The sequence below is a fragment of the Balearica regulorum genome, chromosome 3, assembly GCF_011004875.1.
Source record: "Balearica regulorum gibbericeps isolate bBalReg1 chromosome 3, bBalReg1.pri, whole genome shotgun sequence".
NCBI classification, from domain to species: domain Eukaryota; kingdom Metazoa; phylum Chordata; class Aves; order Gruiformes; family Gruidae; genus Balearica; species Balearica regulorum.
In genome coordinates this window covers 54,402,750-54,423,313 of record NC_046186.1, presented here as the reverse complement: position 1 = coordinate 54,423,313, position 20,564 = coordinate 54,402,750, and the positions used below count along the sequence as shown (strand labels likewise).

Sequence of the window (20,564 nt, the reverse complement as noted above, 5' to 3'; positions counted from 1 at the left end):
TCACCCTCATTTCAAGGTCCTAACTCTTTATCTTGGTTATTGCAGATTGGTGGAAGACTTCTTCCGCTCCAGACCTGTAGCAATACCAGCATGTCAGAAAGCCTTCCTTGAAATCAGTCTTCTGCTGTAGCACTTATCATTGGCAGCAGCTGCTGTCAGCAGAGCAGCCTCCTCCTTGCTTGTGGACCATGAGCTGTTTAACAAAAGGAGTCCCAGAAACTTTACCTTTGTCTACATTCCTAGCTAAGCTATGGTCAGAGAAACAATTTCAAGAACAAGAAGTGGCTATTGGTTACAGATCACACAAAAGAAAATGGCCCATTTGTTAATGAATCAGATGGGGACCTGGCATTTTTGGATTCAGTTCCCTGCATCTCAACTTCTCTGATCTTTAGTAAAACCATTAAGGCTTAAACACATGCACTTTAACCACATAAAATCCAAGCAGCCACTACCTTTCCATAGCTATATTCTTAAGCTGTGACAATTACAAAGCCAAAGGTATAGTCAATTTACTGTGAATATCCAGAAAGGTTTAATGGTTTCAATGGAACCTGAACACCTAAATCCGAGACACTTAATTTCTGCTTGCAAAGTCAGCCACTTTTACTTCTGTATGCAGCAGAAACACATCAGGCTCTTCTCCATTAACTCCGTGGAGATCTTTGCTTACATCTCACCATCAGCAGGTGCAGAAGTCATTCAATGTCACCTCCAGCAATTTTTGGTTTTATTTTTCCACCACTTTGCACATCAACAGCAGGGTCAGAAAGCATCACCGTTGGAAACAGACTGGCAGTTTGGTCAGGTTGTCTGCCATAAGTTTAGGAGTCCCTATCCTTCTCTGATACCTGGACAATTTTTTATATCAGTAGTTTGGGCAGCATCTACCTGCTTCACGTGTGAACCCTTTTTATAGAACTATCTTTCAGTCCTCAAATCTTTGAATGTGACAGCCTAGTGGTTAAAGTACTTTAAAAACCTCATCCTTCCCATTCATGTGATTTTTCTCCTATGAAATGCAGGAGACATTGAAGTTTGTGGATTTGTGTCAGGTAATACGGTGTCACCTATAAAACTTTGCAGCCCTGACGCATTTTCTGTAATAATAAAAGCAGCCACTTCATTAGCACTTTATTACAAGCAGGCAATTACAACTCTCCTTTATGACAATCTAATGCTTGTAAAAATTCAATGTCAGCTACGCGAAACTAAAACCAGTCCTATTAATAGTCATCAGGAACAATTAGGCTCCATGCAGTCAAGCTTATTTTGCATAAGGGAAAGAGTATAGAAAATTTATATTCACCCACCAACAGAACTTTCCTAAGTTTCAACTTAAATGAATGAAAAGGAAACAGCAATATTTAACATGCCAGGCTTAAAAAACTCAAACAAATCCCTTATTTTTAAAGTGAACTCAGACAACTTTTATTTGTTCTGGCTGTAAAAGTCTGGAGTTTCCCCCCCCCACACACCACCTTTGGCACCTGCTTTTAAACATGAAAGTTTAAAAACAACCAATTGTCCAAACCACAGCAGGTAGTAAGGTCAATGAATGAGACTATTTAGCAGACCTGCTCCAGTGAGTAGACTTGAAAAAGCAGCTCAGTTACACCTATTTTCACCTTTGGGAAAGTAGGGGTGGTTCCCACTCTTTTTTACCATGGCTTCTTTATTCACTGTGCTCCAGGGGAGTCTGAAAGAAACCTCAAGTCCAGCAGGCACAGAGGTATTAAATTGGATTAGTATTAAATACTCTAAAAAACAGTCAGAGAAAAATAGGACAGGAGTACTGCGTCCAGCACTGGGGGCCCCAGTACAGGAGAGGCATGGAGCTGTTGGAGCGAGTCCAGAGGAGGGCTACGAAGCTGATCAGAGGGATGGAGCACCTCTCCTATGAGGACAGGCTGAGAGAGTTGGGATTGTTCAGCCTGGAGAAGAGAAGGCTCCGGGGAGATCTAATTGCGGCCTTCCAGTACCTGAGGGGCCTACAGGAAAGCTGGGGAGGGACTGTTTATCAGGGAGTGCATTGACAGGACAAGGGGTAATGGGTTCAAGCTGAAGGAGGGTAGATTTAGATTAGATGTTAGAAAGAAATTCTTTCCTGTGAGAGTGGTGGGGCACTGGAACAGGTTGCCCAGAGAGGTTGTGGAGGCCCCATCCCTGGAAGTGTTCAAGGCCAGGTTGGATGGGGCTTTGGGCAACCTGGTCTAGTGGAGGGTGTCCCTGCCCATGGCAGGGGGGTTGGAACTAGATGATCTTTGAGGTCCCTTCCAACCCAAACCATTCTATGATTCTATGAATTAAAGAAAACATAAAAATACAGCAGCACCCCACCTCCTCCGGAAAATGTAACTATTTAGCATTTTTATGTTTTTATGTGAATGTTCTTTCTGCTGTTGCATATCAGGTTTTTAAACCAAAACACCAGGAACTTACTAAAAAAGAAAGAACACTTGCAGTAATCTTTAAAGACAAGTTACATATTTCAGGAGTTTAAAGTAATTCAACATATCCTGTGAAATGATCTGGGCCTATGGAAAACAAGCTTTCCTCCTTCTATCACTCCCAGGAAAGTTTGATTGCATTGTAGTCCAAATCAAATTCTTACCAATTCAGCTTACAGAAAAGATTCATAAACCATTCGATAGACACAACTGAGAGTGCAGTCAACATCAGGCAGAGGCTGAAAATTAGCATCTCCAGATAAAAGGAACTGGAAATCTCTTCACCTGGCTTTGTTTAAGCAGTTCCAGAAACAGCTTTGTGGAACCCCCTCCTCCAAATCCAAAGTCAAATTTTTGTATGTGCTTAGGCTTTTCAGTGGTCAGGCCCTCTGAATTTTTTTTCCTAAATTACACACAAAATTAAGTGGATATTTCTGTTCTTTCATCAGAAAGACGCAAGTCTTGTCATCACTTGCATGTTTACATTTTTAAACAAATCTAGTGAACATCCAAAATATAAATATATAAGCATTTATACTAATCAGAAATGCATTTCTATGAGAAAGGATGACTATCAATACATAAAATCAGCTTTGCGTTTTCAGTATCTTGAAAACTGATGAGTTTCCATTTAAAGCCACACAACTGATATGAGTTTCAAACTAATGCATTCATTTGATCAGTATTTGTTGGTTTTACTTTCAGAGGCAGGGGAAGAAAGAATAAAAATGACGAAGGAATAAGGTCAGGCCAGCAGCATACCCAAGGTACTGGAAAACATCTTTAACACCAGTACTGCTGTTTGGTATGTTTTACTCTAGTATAAATTCTCCAAGATGGGTGAAGACTACCTTATCTTTATCCAAGCATAATGAAATGAGGCCACAAACAATGTAGTGTTGTTAAAAAGCATTAATCAATACTACTACCTGACTCTGAGGAAGGTATAATCAGAAACTCCTGGCAGTCTCAAAGCTTTCTCTATAAACTATGTGGAACACATCTTTTCCTGAGGTTTCAGCATGGTTATTCAGTGCCTCCACAAGTTAATTCAGTCAGAATACAACTATAAATATTTAACTGGGTGTCATCTATTTAAATATACAGCTATATTAAATAGAGTTCTTGTGATCAACAGTTACTTGAGCTGAACAGAACAAACTGGTCAGCAGTCAGTCATTTTTGCAGTGCCAGAATAAATACAGACCATCTTTCCATTACTACTTGAAAGTAGGACATTTATTCAACCACAATTACAAGTGTTAGAAGTACAAGGGCGTTAAATCTATAAAAAGACTAATACAGGACTGTAGGGGTAACACAGTTTCTTTTGTTGTTTTTTTTGAAGACAGAATTGTTTATTATATCTCAAAGTATGAATATGGATAGGACTGCACAGCCCGCAGATTATCTCAACAGGCATCTATTAATTACAAAAGATGACATGCATTCTGAAACTCAAAAGAAATCTTATTTATTTTGCAATTAGCAAGGTAAACATTTTCTTCACCATGATGTTTTCTAGTCCCATGCAGTCCAAGTGGCAAGTGTTGGAACAGAAGATACTCTCCATGTAAACACAAAGTGACAACGATTACAAAACAAAACAAAGAAACAACAACATCAAAACAAACAACACCCCCCCCCCCCCCCCCCCAGACTTCCCACCGCTATTGCATTCACAGATTTTCCTGCTTCCTATTTCTTTGGGTGCATTTGACTGTAAGCACCAAGAAGCTGAAAAATATCTGTGTAAGTTTTCCCCATTAAGAAACAGAGCGGAACACTTTGCTTCTCTGCGCTCCTACTGAGGGCTTACCCGGCCGCTATCATGGGAGCGTGCAAACACTCCTCAGCACTGTGTGACAGAAAGGGAGAGAGGATGGTTTTAAACCATAGAGTTGAGATGATGTAGGAGTTTCCAGAGTGTCATAGAGTGCACCACAAACTAGGAAACTCAATTAGTCCTTTAATTGCATGGCAGGATTTGAAACTTCTCTTAGAAATTCCTAAGAGCCTTTCTTTGAGGACTTAAAATTGGAGACTGGAGAATTTTGGGTATAAGCACTTCAATAGAGGAAAACTTATCACAGACCAGGGTAGAGTCTTCAAAGTTTACTTCAGGCAGGTAACAGAATTGGAACTGACAGCATCAGAAAGCACTTGTCACAGATACTGAGCTATAAGAAGCAAAATAATTGTGTCCTCTTAACAGTATTGAGATTTTATGTCATCAGTAAAAAGATACTCCAATTTTTTCAGACTACTTTTTAAACTACAGGAAAAACCTCCACCAACACATTCTTGCCTCTTTCTTCAAAAGTGAGATTACCTAGCCAAACAAAAGGACTAACCCCCCCCCGGTTCCTTGGGTACCAAATTTTAACTTAAAAAGTAATTATAAATTAGAAAAATTTCAGGATAACAGCCAATTATTAAAAATAAGAGAAATTCTGACTTAAAGCTGTAAATTTTTACTTTCAAAGAACTCACAGTTCTTTGAAACTATGTAAGCACATGAACAGAACAAACTGGTCAGCACATCTGCTTAGATGGTGCAAAAATCAAGATCACATACTCAAGAAGTCAAACCAATAAATCTAAACATATTCACACTGAAAATCCTCAGTATCAAGAGCATATTCAGCCAGTTCCCAACTACTGCAAGGACCTAGCCCAGCCTTTCTCTGAGTTTTGATGGTTTTATTTTTTGGTGGGAGAGGTGGGGGTGGGAAAAGGAGTACTTGCTTGTTTTATTACAGTTTGTGCTTCATTAAGCTGTTCCACATTTCTTCCTTGTAAGCAGCTGCTTATTGTGGGATTCATTTAAGTCCCTTTGCGAGTAACTTGCAGGATTGCGGTGAAAGTCAGTTCCCATTTCCCAAAGCATGGTGCCACTTCCATGTCACTTACGCATGTGTTTCCACTGACTGTGGGAGTAAGACACTGAAGAAACAGGGGATTTTGGAAAGCATGTGCGAGTGCATGCTTTCCAACAACATTCAACAGCAAATTGAACATTCAGTCAGCAAATATGATGAAACACTGCAGACTGCTAAGAATAGCATTAAAGACTGTGATTCCACTCCCTACTTCATATGGTCCAGAGAAACTCTATTTTGAGTCTTTTTATTGCAGTTAAGCTTAGGACTTAAACAATTACATCGCTATTTGAAGGAGTACTACTATGGCTACCTTTACATGGGAAGAAGCAGCCAATACATAACTAAAAAACAAGTTCTAGAGTGGTGCAATAGATCCATGTGTCACACCATTATTCCTGATTATTAGGGTAGTGGGACAGGGGGAGCAAGGGGCAGTGAAGATTACTTTCAAATGAAGGTAGGACAACTTTCTAAATGCATAGCTACAAAACAAAAGCATCTGAACATTTATACTTTGAAAACAGGTATGCAAATAGCCTATCTTTTTAAAAACGCGCTGTTTCTGTAAATAGGTGTACACAAGTATGGCTACTGCACGTATTTTTGCATGTGCAAATATATACCGAAGCCTACCTTTCATACACGTGGCTTAGAGCTAAATGCACGTCAGTGCTCTGCCAATAAAAAATATCCACAGCGACAGGGAAAACATACAAAAGAAGTGAACTCCAATTCTATCTCAATTTCCTATACCCACAAAAAACAAAACCTCAAACCCAAGAAGCAGCATAAGATAGCACAATAGGGTGGAGCTCAGGTTAAACATAAGGACAACGGGTTTGCCTGTATATACCTTTTGACCCCACAATCATGCCTATTTAGGCAGAGACACAGAGATGATTCACCTTCCTGGCCAGAAGGAGCCAAGGCAGGAAGCGAGGCTGCTGGGCAAATATCAGTGTACGTTATTGGTGCTTTTGTAACCTAAGTGTGCCTGCTTTGGGGGCTAGAAATTAGCATGAAACTGTGTGCATAAAAATGTCACCTGCTGTTCTTAACTTTGTTAACCAAACATTGTCAAATTAGCAACAACCACACTTCCCACTAAGGGCTGTATATTTAAATGTTTTAAAAATCAAAAACTATTTTTGGATTTATGTGAACCAAAAAAAGGTGCTGGAGTTATATTTCTTCAAGGAGGAAATAAACTCTATGCCCATACATTTGCTGCCTCTGTCAAAAGTGGATAGTTGGATTCTCATTTGAATTTATGGAGAATAATTTTTAAATGAAGCACCTTGAGAAGTTACACAAACATCTCGAGGACAAAGCTTCCTTCTTCAAAAGATTAAAAAGAACCGAACGCACGTAGGGGGAGTAGAGATGTCAATCTCAGACATGCAAACATACTCTGAAAACCGCTGACCAGGTTGGGCACGCAGGCTTAATGGGGAAAGCAAGCTTCAGTCTGAAGACCTCTGCAGCGGAAAGGGTTTATTTACAAAAATGGAACACAGTGTTGTTTAGAGGATGGCTAGGAAGAATAATAGAAGAAAAGAACTGTTCGACAGTACATTAAATAAATGATTGCAGCAGTCTTTAAATCGCAACATTAATACAGCCTTCTAGTAAGCAAAGGTATTAGCACAATTGTAAGCAGAATAGACTTGATGGTCCATTGGTCTCTCAGTACAGTAACTTGTGTTCTAGGATATTTGCCATAATACATAAAAGCCCAAAAAGTTGTTGCTTGAAGAGTGTGGAATTAAACAAAGACACAAAGCAGGTAAAATTCAGCCCACGTTAACCTGTCATTCCACAGGATTGCCGCACAGTTCAGGGCCACCAGCTCACTCGTTTGGTTGGAATGGTAACAGGTGTCCCTTCTGTACCAACCATGCATTTGAACTCCCAGTAATGCAGGTTATTTATTAGTATTCCTGTAATATAACATGCTACTGCCCTTGCCTGACTGCAGTGTGGATATTAGGGTATGAGTACACGCATGTTGTTCTGCATAGGTATTGCTTGTACCTCACTGAAAGGCTCCCCAGATAGCTTCTACAAATGGCATAAATTAACTTGAAAAAATAAATACATGCTCATTTTACCATGACAGTAACTTGTAGCACATGCTCAGTTTAGTACCAACACAGTTATTTATCTTTGTTTTTCCACTAATTTTTGGTGGAAAGGAAATAAAGAATTTCAGACACTCCCGAAAATCTAACTCCTACAAGACTGAACACCACATAACAATGTCAAAGAAGTCTGCAATTGACAAAGGAGTTTTAATATGTAGTGATTTATATGCAGTTATTTTTGCTGAGAATGTTTGATAAAAATGAAGTGCACTATAGTTCTACAGTTATATCCTAAATGAGAAAAGTTTGTTTCTTCTCTCTTATTTTGCCCTTTGATCTTAAATGATGTTTCAGAATCACAAACAATTCAGGGACTGAATGTTACTGCCTATTTAGTACTGAACACTAACCAAAATGATGCTGAAACACTGTAAGATTCCATTATTTATTAAAAAAAAAAAAAAAGAGAAGTCACAATGTGTGGATAAAGCCTATTAAGCAAGATTAGTTTCAACTTTCTTAACAGCTAAAACCAGTTTATAACATGAGGAAAAATAAAAGGAAAAAAAAGAGATAAACTGCAATCAAGTTTGATCCACCAACAATAAAACAGGAGTAGTTTACATTTACTAAACTGAAACCATTTAATAGGAAAAACATGCATCTAGCAAAAGTACAGAAATAACTGCATTTGATTGAACAAACCTTAAAAAAAGTTGATTGCTGAATGCAGAAAAGCTCAAAAAAGCTCCACCAGCCCCAAACATCAGCCTGTATAACACTTGCAAATTTAGGCAGTATGGATTTCAATACATTTGTTACAACTGGACACAATGATGCTCTCATTGTGTGAGGTAAGCTTGCATTTCAACAATTCATAACACAGAAACATTACTTGCAGAATACATCATATACATAGTACTATACCTCCAGCATCAAAACAGAAGTCTAGAAATATAATGTGAAGATAATCTCCTAAACCAATAACTGCTTAAAAGTACTCTTCAGGTTCTCACAGAACTCCCTCATTAACATCTTAATTGATTACAAGTTCTCTGTTTGTATCCCAATGTACAATTAGTCACATAAGTAGTCTCTATAGACTTTAGTGGGGTTACTCCTGAAAGTAATAGCTCACCAAAGTTCAAAATGTAGAGATCTTTCCTTAAAACATTTACAGAGAAACCCAAATGAAGCACTTAGAATTATCAACCTTACTTACAAGTTCATGATTTTTTCCAATGTTACCTTTCCCAGTTCTAACAACAGAGGGGCTGTAAAATTTTAGAAAATACTGACTATGAGCAATACAATTTCATCAACAATAAGAAATCCAAGAGAAGAAGGAGGGAAAAAAGTAAACTCAAAAAACTACTTAACAGGATCTAGGATGACTGCCTAAAATAGCTTCCACCACCCCTAAAAACACACATATACACACAGATAATTACTGCTTACCGATTTGGGAGGAGGAGCTTATGCCCAGCAGTCACCCAACTAGGGGGAAAATTGTATAAATACTCAAGGGTGACACTTGAAATCATCAGCTTCTGCTCACTCACCAGTGGCAGAAGAACTCCTCAATAGAGGAGGATTCACTGCTCTACTACACTGTATTGGAGCTCCACAACATTCTGGTATGTTATGATTTCATTCTATTTGGCTTTGAAGGTAACTTCTACAGGACACGTGTTTTCTGGCTGGGGAGGGAAGGGGGGGTCATATTTAAGGGCCAGTGGCAGCATCCTTACTGCCACTGGGACTACTTGAAAGGCTACAAAGGCTTGGTTTCAAGCGAGGCAATGTGAGATTTTTGACACTGATGCTGAGGGAGCCAGGGCTTCATGCCTCATTTGCTATAGCATTAGACAGAGGCAGTAAGGTGGTAGAGTGTCTATGTATTTCCACTGAAAACTTTTCTTCATTTCAGGAGTTTTGGTACCTGCAATGTAACTTACTCGTGGAGCCCTGGTGTAACTAGGAAAATAATCACTGTTTCTGAAGACAGTGGTTTTAAATAGGCTAGCATCCATTTAAAAATGATACTTTACCTAAGAGTGAGACCATTGCCTCTAAGCTATCTATACAAGGGCTCAATCATTGAAAGTGACAGCAATAATGATTCCCTTTTTCTTGGAGAATTTCTCACAGCTAGTGAAAGCAGGAAGAAGTGAGCACAAAATGCTACTTTTAATACCAATACTTTAAGAAAACTCATTTATTCATGCACAAGAAACAGAACTGAACAGCTTTATAACAAACTTTTTCTCCCCTTTCTAACACAGAACGGATTTGGAAACATGCATTTACAAATATCCTTACTGCTGCTTTGTCTGAACATAGTCCATGGCAGCGATGGATATTTTTCTGAGCGATACCAGAAACAATCCAGCATCAAGGGGCCACATTTTCTACCATTCAATGTAAAGAGTCAAGGTAAGTTCATTTTTTGTTAATAAACTAACACAATTATTCCTAGTGGGTCAATACATGAAGAAAAGCTCTTTGTTTATACTATTGGTATTCGAGTTTCACTAACAGTTTAGGTTTATTAAAATTATGTCATCACTGCAGAAAGAACAGGCAGTGGCTCTGACAGTTGAGTTCTATTGACAAAGATTGCACAAAGATGCACACTTGTCACAGACAAAATTTTTTTACACAATAATCACTAAAGGTACACAGAGCAGAAACAAAATCACAGCTATAGATGGGATCTTCAGTAGTGGGAATAATGCAACATGATTGTGTGCATAATTATGTACATGACAATTATCCTCAAATTTCTTGATTCAACACTGGGGTTTCTAACAATAGACCTGCCATCTACAATATTCAGAAAGAACTTTTACATATTCTGTCATATTACTACTCAAAACAGGCCTTAGGTGTGAATTTAAATATATATCTGATACATTTTTTATTATAAAAAGTTCTCTTCATTTCATAAATCAATCTTACTGTATAGGCAGAGTGTACAGACAATATCTAATTGCAATGCTATACATTGTGACATCTTATTTCTGGGTGTCCTCTCTGTCCTTATAAGTCAAATAGGTAGCTACACTTAGTGCTTGAAACTATGAGTTCTGTTTTATTTTTCTATGCTTTAAAAAAAGCTAAAGCTTCTTTTAAAAACTTGAAATGATAATTTCTGACTTGCTAGGTTCTGTTTTTTATGTGATGACTTGTCCCCCAAAGGATGATCAGTAGTCTCTGTTCAAAATTATCATCACTAAAATTAAGATAACTGAATCTTCCTTGTAAACATTCCTTCCCTCCCCTTCTTCCCCCGCCCCCCCCCCCCCCCCCCCAAGAGCAACATTATTTTCTTTCAGACATCAGGCAATTCAGAACAGCTTTCACTTTTGCTGTATCCCATCTACTTTTAGGTGTAATAATCATACTTGGGTAGAAATGAGGAAGCCAAATGAGGGACTCGGAAAATAGGATTTGCAAATAAGCTCCTCTACACCAGAAAAAGGACATTTTACCCATTTTAGGCTATATCTGCATTAGAAAATAGGGTAGCACAACAGCAGCAGATCTGGAGAGCAGAATAGTTGCTGCTCAGGACATAGCATCCACATTACCTTCATTTAGGAGGTTTCATTTCCTAACAGCTCTAGTCTGATCCCATGGATTAGATGCTTATGAGCAGCACATGTCTAGTCCAAAGATGCAGCCTTGGTCTCACCCCAACCAGCTCCAGCTCACGTGCTCCAAGAATGCTCTGCAATAAGAGCCAACTGAAAGCAGCATGGCTGGGAAACACATACCCCAAAATACTGTCACAGTTTCATCCCTTGCTTTCAGTACAAGGACTTTCTGGAATCCCACCAGCACTTGCAGATTGAATGTAGATACATGTACATAAATAGCTACTCTGAGGACTTACTAACTGGAATTCCCCTGGGTTAGAGTTGCATTTCCTTCCTCTCCCCTCATTAACTTTTCATAGTTTTTCCATGACTTTATTCAGAATAATTTACATTTCTATATTACTTTTAAGTGAAGTACAATATTTACTTGGTTATCCTCTACCATACTTCACTTCTCCTCATACTGTTTTGTTGTTTGGTGGGTTTTGGTTTTTTTCCCCCTCTATAGAAAACATTTGGATAGGGGGAAACCAACAGCAAATTAAGAAAAAGGAAAATGGAGTGAAAGGGGGAAATGACTTGTCCTGAACTAAGTTTTCACTTTGTATACTAACACAGAATCTAATATATGTGAAACTTCATATTTAGAATGAGGATGATTGTATCAACATGTGAGAAGTGTAAAATGCTGTCTATTTAGGCAAGGTAACAAAGACTATATACTAGACCTCAACAGGAGGAACAGCCTACAGTTTTACAGACATGGTAGTCCGGTCATTCAAAATTGCTTGACAAATCTGCATTTGGGAAACAAGCATCAAAACAGAGGACTGGAAAACCACTGCTACTCTTCAGTCTGGAAAACAAGCATCCTACAGAGGGATTTTAGAAGAGTTTAAAGAGGGCAGACTGTTACAGATCATAGTTTCTAGTCTGAGATGATCATGGAAGAATAAAACAGGAGACTATAGAACCAAATTCATCCAATTATTGTCTATCCATTAGCTTAAGTAGCATATGGCAAGCTTTTCATCATAGCTTACTTCTCCTATTTGGTCAACAAACATTGGCTTCTAGAGATTTAGTTACCAATAAATTCTTTTTGTTTTGTACAGCTTTGTCAAAAAGCAACCTGGAACTAAAATTTCTATCTAGGCCCAAACTAGTGACTTAGGACAACATGTAATAGATCATACAATTTCTGTTGGCAATTAAACCCTTTTAAAGCTTCATTTAACTTGGTTAAATTGTTTTAACAGTTTTAAAAATCTTGTTTTTAACAGCTCTCCAGTCAGAATATACTTTCCTTTTCTGTATGTGTTTAGTGTTACTATTTTAAAAATACACTAGGACATAATTTTTAAACCAGTAGCTCTTTGGCTTTTAATCTTTGAGAAGTCCTAGTCAAGAATAATCATTGAATGAAGTCTGACTGTTCAGTAGTGCTTAAATAAGTCATTATTGCAGGTTATGCTAAAGTCTTCATAATTAATTCAATATATAAATAGAGTTTGGCTGCACTCAGAGAACATAAACCAACTTTGCATCAAGATATGTATCAAGACACATAAAAGAGTACCCAACCACTACTTCAACTTTCCTGATAAAATTCCTACTTCTTTAATGTGTTCAGCTGTCCTTTCCTCAGAGGACTTACCATTGTCTCTAGACAATTACCAGACATTTTAATGTACAAGCAGCACAACTTTGAAATAATATAGCTCCTCACAGAAAATCTCTATAGTAACATGAATACTGACAAAGCCTTTAGCATCTTATGCAAAAAGGCAGAACCCACCACTTTGTGAACCTAGAACTGATATAAAGGTGCATGGTAAAAAAACAAGAGAGAGAAGCACTCTGAAACTAAAGTCTGATGCAATTTGCCACCAAAAAAAAAATTAGATCAAGTCCAATGACTGCATGTTACTTAAATACAGCTGAATAAGATGAATGTTGCCTCCCTGCAGAAATTAAAATCACTCTGACTGCTAAAGAACAAAATACATTTGGTAGGCCTGGACATAGTTCCTTGAGTTATGGTTATGAAAGAGCAGACCTGGCTGATGTCACTGCTGTCTTCTGCCCAACTACCCATATAAATGCTTTGTTTTGGATTCGATGCAGTTGATGTAAAAACCTATTTGTATTTTTTCCCTAATGCTTTACAACTGAAATAGCATTAGCTCAGGAACCTATTTAGATTGAGGCTTTGATCTGACCTGCCTGTGTTCTCTGATGTGAAGAGATAGTTTCTGAAGTTCTATCCACAGACAGAACCTATGGAATAAATTCTGAGTCCTCCAGTTGAGTAAGCTGTTTTCTCTGATGGCAGCTCTCTTATCTGTGGTGAAGAGAAAAATCTGTAACACGTAAAGAACATTTACATGCCACTTGTGCGGCAAGGTATATGTTAACTCTGACAAGCTTAAGCATTTTCCGAATTATTTCATCATATGATGTAATTCTTAACTTGCCATATGTTATGCCACCTTTATAACAGGAAAATCAACTTGCAATTACGCCCTACTGAATCTAGGAGTTCAGTACTAAGAAATCCATCAATATCGTTAAGATACCAAAGACTGCACCAGACCTGTCACTGGTACTCACAGATTCCACAATCTCCTTTGCAGCTGAGAAGGATGTGGTTTTGCATATTCAGTTTGTCAATAAATCACAGGCATTCCTTTCTTCCTATGTGTAGGATTTTAACAACTATATTCCTTTTCATTGCCTTAAGGAGGATGAGATAGGGAGGCGTGCAAAATAAGGTGATGTGCATCTGTGCTGATTTTATGCACTGGCAAAAAAGAAAATGTACTCTCCACACTTGGTAGATAAGAACAATTTCCCTGGCAATATAGGAATAAGGCAATCTTGCAGATCCAATATCAAACCAAAATCAAATGTATTTCCTATACACGTCTCTCTTTTTAAAATGCTATGTTCAAGAATAGTTTTCTTCATCTCATTTTTGGTTCATCAAGACTAACCACAGATTGGAAAAATCAATGTATTATCTAAGAGACAGCAGAATAGTCACTGCATAAATTGTCATATATATATATACACACACACACGCAGAGCTCCCTTTGTAAGAGACTGGAATGCAAACTTCAGCTGATCCAATTGTTGATCTTACCAATCTCTTCTAAATAGGCAAACAGAATATATTGGCATTATAAAAAGCAGAATCCATGCTCCTCCTATATCTGTCAGTTTTTATTTTTAAAATGACCTCTTAAATTAAGTCATCAGAGGTATGGTATTTTGTTCCAGAATGCTGCCAGTTGCTGCAAACTGCTGAAGTAGTCTCATAATATCCATATTAATCTTGTCTGTAATGTCTTACAAATCAGCATCCTAATTCCACCAGGAAACTGCAAGCTCCCCAAAGTGAACAGTAAACTAAGCAGTGAGCTTGTTTATTCCTCTATTTGTGACATTTGGTTAAGTGGCTCCACCTGCTGTTTTGACAACTGAGAAAATGCAGTATTATTAAAAGAAAAAAAATCAAAACAATGCTGGAATTCTGACTGCAGTAAGATGAATTATCAGTTGAGACCTTGCCACTGTGTGAAATTTTTATGACAAACAAAAATCTTTAAGACAGTATTTGAAAATGTAACATTCATGTTTACAAAAAAAACCAAACCAGAGTGGGCCATGGCCCCCTTTTAGAAGTGTGAGGGGGAAAGACAAAAATCTCACTACTTAAATGTAGCACCAAGTAGTTTCAGAAAAGCAGCTACACCTGCACAGGAAGCTTTCTCTGGTTTCATTCATCACCAAGATGCAAGTCTTATAGCTTGCTAAATCAGTTACCTGGTTTTTTTTCTTCCTTAATAATTTGCATCTCCTTGCACAGCATCTTTTAAGCTCTCCCATGATCCTAAATGCATTGAAGCAGAAAAAAATTTCTACAGGCCTTGTAGCTCACAACACAACTCCAACACATTTGCACTTATTAATTATTCATGTAAGAGCTCTGAGACACTTTTGCCCTGAATGTGAGGTTCTCAGTGACCAAACACAGTATTAGAAACTTGACTTCTATGAGATTCAAATTAAGTTAACCTTTCACACATTTCACCACCATGCTACAAGTCTGCAAATCTGTTGTATCTGACCTGGCTGACCTGGTTTCCTCTCCCTCACAGGTGTGCAGATAAGGGGTGAACAAGGACCACCCGGTCCCCCAGGCCCTATTGGACCAAGAGGACAACCAGGTCCTGCAGGAAAGCCAGGGTTTGGAAGTCCTGGACCTCAAGGTCCCCCTGGTCCCCCAGGACCACCTGGATTCTCTGCGGTTGGAAAGCCAGGCATGCCAGGTCTACCAGGAAAGCCAGGAGAGAGAGGACTAAATGGTGAGAAAGGAGAAGCTGGGCCTGTTGGGCTCCCAGGCGCAAGAGGGCCACAAGGACCCCCCGGCACTCCTGGCCCTGCAGGACTGTCTGTTCCTGGCAAGCCGGGACCACAAGGCCCTCCAGGAGCTCAAGGGCCAAGAGGCCTCCCTGGCGAGAAGGGAGAGCCAGGTATTCCTGGTATAAATGGACAAAAAGGAGAAAGTGGATTCGGTGTTCCAGGCCGCCCGGGTAACAGGGGTCTTCCGGGCCCGCAGGGGCCCCGAGGCCTCCCTGGTCCTGCTGGCATAGGGAAGCCTGGCGAAAATGGTCTTCCAGGTCAGCCAGGTATGAAAGGTGACAGAGGTTTACCAGGTGCACCCGGAGCAGCTGGTATCCCAGGTCCCCAGGGTCCCCCAGGAGAACCTGGAGAAGCCGGTGTCGGCAGGCCTGGGCCAATGGGACCACCAGGAGCAGCAGGCATCCCTGGAGCCAAGGGACACCCTGGACCTGCAGGGCTGCCTGGATCTCCAGGTCTTCCAGGATTCGGAAAGCCAGGATTGCCGGGGATGAAGGGACACAGAGGGCCTGAAGGTCCTCCTGGCCTTCCAGGACCTAAAGGAGACCAAGGCCCAGCTGGCGTGCCAGGAGAACCAGGGCCAGCCGGGCCACCAGGGAACATGGGCCCTCAAGGACTCAAAGGCTTGCCTGGTGAGAACGGCCTACCCGGGCCCAAAGGTGACACAGGCCCTGTAGGCCCCCCGGGATTCCCAGGGGCCAAGGGTGAACGAGGTCTACCAGGATTAGAAGGAAAACCAGGATACCCAGGTGAGCAGGGTCTTGCTGGTCCTAAGGGACACCCAGGTTTCCCAGGTCCAAAAGGTGACACTGGCCATGCTGGGCTACCTGGCTTGCCCGGTCCAATGGGTCCACAAGGAATTAAGGGAGTGCCAGGCATCAATGGTGAGCCAGGCCCCAGAGGGCCTTCAGGGATACCCGGGATCAGAGGCCCCATCGGCCCCCCTGGCCTGCCAGGGGCCCCTGGTGCGAAAGGCGAGCCAGGAGCACCAGGACTGCCAGGCCCAGCAGGTATTTCTACGAAAGGCTTAAGTGGACCCATGGGACCACCTGGACCCCCTGGGCCTAAAGGCAACAATGGAGAGCCTGGCTTGCCAGGCCCCCCAGGTCCTCCTGGTCCCCCTGGCCAAGCCGTAATCCCTGAAAGCTATGTTAAAGCAGGAGAGTCTCGGGAGCTGTCAGGAATGTCTTTCATAAAAGGAGTAAACCAAGCTCTTACAGGGATGCCAGTGTCTGCTTTCAGTGTCATTCTCTCAAAAGCCTACCCTGGGGCAACAGTCCCCATCAAATTTGATAAAATCTTGTACAACAGGCAGCAACACTATGACCCCAGAACAGGAATCTTCACCTGCAGGATCCCTGGACTGTACTATTTCTCCTACCATGTACATGCAAAAGGAACAAATGTTTGGGTTGCACTCTACAAAAATGGTTCCCCACTCATGTACACTTATGATGAGTACCAGAAAGGATACCTTGACCAGGCTTCTGGCAGTGCTGTCATCGATCTCATGGAGAATGATCAAGTATGGCTCCAACTGCCCAATTCAGAATCTAATGGTCTTTATTCCTCTGACTATGTTCACTCTTCTTTCTCAGGTTTCCTATTTGCTCATATCTAACAACATCCCATTTACAATGTCCTCACACTCTCTCCTTCAGACCATTTTAATGGGGCACTGATTGCAGGTCATGCAACTTCAATTTTGCAACAGAAATGGAACAGGGAGTGAAAAGGTGAAAAGAGATTGGTTCAAACCTAGTAGAATAATATTGTATGTTTTTAGAGAATTGTCATAAGAAATTTGTTTCAAATGATGATCAATTGTCCAACTGAATGCAACATTAAAATTTTATGAATTAATAAAATGCACCAGTCTTTTTTTTTTTCTAACAAAGGAAAATTGGAATTTCTAACTATCACTTTTCATAGCACAGCAAGTAGCCATTCCGGGACTCCTGCTCATACTTCACTATACTTGAATTAACTGAAGGTGTTACTCTAGGTAAACAGTCTCAGTTACGGCATGGTCATCACAACAGATAGATAATATACTTCAGTAACATTAGTCTACTGTGAGCTTCATCTTTTACCTATCAAACAGGACTCAAGGAAACACAACTCTAATAGAGTACATACCACGTCACAGTTTTAACTTAGTTCAACTTTTCTTATTAATGAATAACTGTCTTGCAGAAAGGTAGATTTACAAATTATTACCTGTTACTGAAGATCTAAAACTTTCAGATGAAAAAAGCAACCAGATTTGAAACCTAGAAATCCACTCAGCTTTCTCTGATGCACATTTTATCTGCACCAATAAACTAGTTCAATAAGCTCCTAACATTCTGTAAAACTACAATGTTCAGAGTACAGTAAAACTAACACCAAATCCAGAAGAGCCTATCTTCACAAGCACGCAGACACTCACAAAATCACTACAGTTTTACCACCCCAAAAACTGGAGACAATCTTTGCATGGTTTTTCCGTCAATAGTTCATGCCTTTGTAATACAACACTTTTGGGAGTATATTTTACTTAAATTGTAAATGTATCAGATGATGACAGTAATAAGTCAGTAGATATATTTACCATACCTACATACGCTCATGTATCTCAAACGCTAGACATTAATCTATTACAGCACCATGAAAAGTGAATGATATAAAGTTAGCTTAGTAAAATTAGTGCTTATAAATTAGAAAGCCATAACAGTTTGATCACACATTTCTTCCAATGACAGTTACTGTTCACATACTTTAGAAGTCATATACATCAAAACCATATCAACTCAAGCTGTTATTTTTAGCTTAATTTTTTAAACAGAAGTTTTTAATCACTTGAACTAAAAGTACATAGGTTCATGTTTAAAAGTTTTGTGACATCACCATTTCTTCCTGAAAGCAGAACCTGAGGCTGTTTGAAATCAGCAATTTCCCAAGTACTTGATAATATATTGAGATTAACAGAAAAAAAAAAAGTGAGGATGCCTTTAGGTTGACCCATTGTTAGCAAAACTATATAAAGTTTTGGAAACTGTAAAGAACTACCAAGAAAGTAACTTTGCAGAATTCTTTTTTTCTCCTCTTATTAAATGCTGCTGGCTAAAGAAGCCTGTAGCTTAGGTTATACTTTGGTAAAATAGTAAGTGAGAGAGCACTTACTATTTTAATTATTAACTTACTATTTTAAAATATTAAGTAGAGAGCATACAGTGAGATCTGCTTATTTCAGCAGCCAAGTAGACCTAGGCAAGCAAATTGGTACTACTGTTATAAACATTGCACACAAATGTTTGTATGGAAATAATACAGTGGACAGTAACACAATTAATAAGTAGCAATCCTGTCATACTTTTCTTTCAAGCCAAAATAAAATGCAAGACACTTGAGTCTGAATAGTCTATCCCCACTTTTCTACCTTCCTGGTTTAGGCCAAATATTAATTACAGATCTTCTGAGAATTATCTCTCTCTTTTCCTAAAAATGTTTTCCTATGTAGTCACTTGCATTAGTTCAACAGCACTTTCCACTATTCAAACACAGCATGTGCTGCTGCCAATACATGCAACCAATCTGGCACTTTTGTTTCAGAAACAGAAGTACTGAGTACTGGAGCTGGAAAATACTGCTCAGTAGTTGTAAAGTTTCTGGTTAATTGCTTTACATCTGAAATGTATGCCAAAGCACATGTTTAAAATTGTTGGAGATGTTTGGTGCTCAGCAGTACCTTACTGTCCTGTAATTTCAATTAACTTGTCTCTGCACAAGAAACTGGGCCTAGTGAGTATTCTTTAAAGCATGGTTCACCAATTCGTAATGTCCATCCACTTTAAATCACGTTTTGTCCTTTAACATCTTCATTCCTTGAATGAACACATAGGACTTCGAATAAGTCTACAGCTTAGTACCTCAGGCCTCTCTTGTTGAAGGCTTTTCATAATTGTTCAGACATTAAGCCATTAAGAAAGCATCTCGTAACACTGAAAAGCTAGAGATTACACACCAAACTGTGGGACAAGCGCAACTTCTACCTTGATTTTAGCTTTAGATTCTCAATGTAGAGGGAACCTTGAGAAGGTCTGTAAGTTTTTTAAATTTCTTTTTAAAATATTTTCTCCACATGAAGATCAGCAATCTACCTAAAGATAAAGCTTTTTCAGAAACCACATCTTTTCTGGGTCATGGGCATTAGAGGAAAGAAAATCCAATAGGAGATTAAAATGAAAACTTAAGAGCTTGTAATAGCACAAAACTCACTTCTAAATTAGGAATTTCTAATGTTTTGCAGAAATTTTGGAAGATTCTTTCCTTTTGGCCAGAAAAACATCTTTATTGTTTGTTGTATTTGAAAATTGCATATAAAAGATATAATGGACATATGACAGACATCTAGATCCACTATCTTCTGCCAAGACAACAGGATAACAACATAAACTTGCAATCAAAAACCTCTGTGTGTACGTTTGTGTGTGCACACACAAGCATATTTTTAGAGAGAGGATGGAATAGTTTAGAAAGATCCAAAAAATTTTCCTCCCCAAAGTAACACTTCCCATACATCAGCATGCCACTTCGGAATACTGATCAATCACTCAAAAGACAGGTTTTAAGTCTAGCACTTTCTTTCACTGATAATTTTCCTTTCTGTAAACAATGGTCAGTGACAAATTTCTCAGATGCATCCTTGAAGCATGAGAGCAGATCTCATCAAGCGTTTATATGGGCAGAAGTCTCTGCTTCCGTATTAGCTATGCTCTTTTTACTTCCAAAACTGAAACATAATCTTATGAACTGATTGAAAATAGTACAAATATATCATTTTCACTATATAACCACAGATGCCACAGTTTTCAGAAGTGTCAGGGAAATGATAGGGAAAGACAATCATGAAAGACAGAGGAAAAACAGCCTTTAAGAGAAGACATTTTACAAAATTCTGCTTTAAGAAGTTATATCAGGCAACTTCCTCCTACAAAACCTATTTATTTTTCTGTCCAAAAATCACCAAATCTGAAATTTTTCACGTGGAAATAATTATACAGTAGTTCAAGCCCCTCATTCCTCCTTAAAAGATCAAATTTGGTTTCCATAATGTGTTGTGGACCTTTGTCCACA

The 20,564-nt window shown here is 39.2% G+C and overlaps 2 protein-coding genes across 3 annotated transcripts in view; one reads left to right on the top strand and one right to left on the bottom strand.

Annotated features, from left to right (window-relative positions):
- NT5DC1 (5'-nucleotidase domain containing 1) overlaps positions 1-20,564 on the bottom strand; it is a 150,351-nt gene that overhangs the window by 117,021 nt on the left and 12,766 nt on the right. The window lies entirely within an intron of this gene.
- Positions 8,967-17,281, top strand: COL10A1 (collagen type X alpha 1 chain). The gene is made up of 3 exons (XM_010298558.2): positions 8,967-9,056; positions 9,705-9,855; positions 15,185-17,281. Exons 2-3 carry the CDS (start codon positions 9,720-9,722, stop codon positions 17,065-17,067), a joined length of 2,019 nt encoding a protein of 672 aa, XP_010296860.2. The 5' UTR covers positions 8,967-9,056; positions 9,705-9,719; the 3' UTR covers positions 17,068-17,281.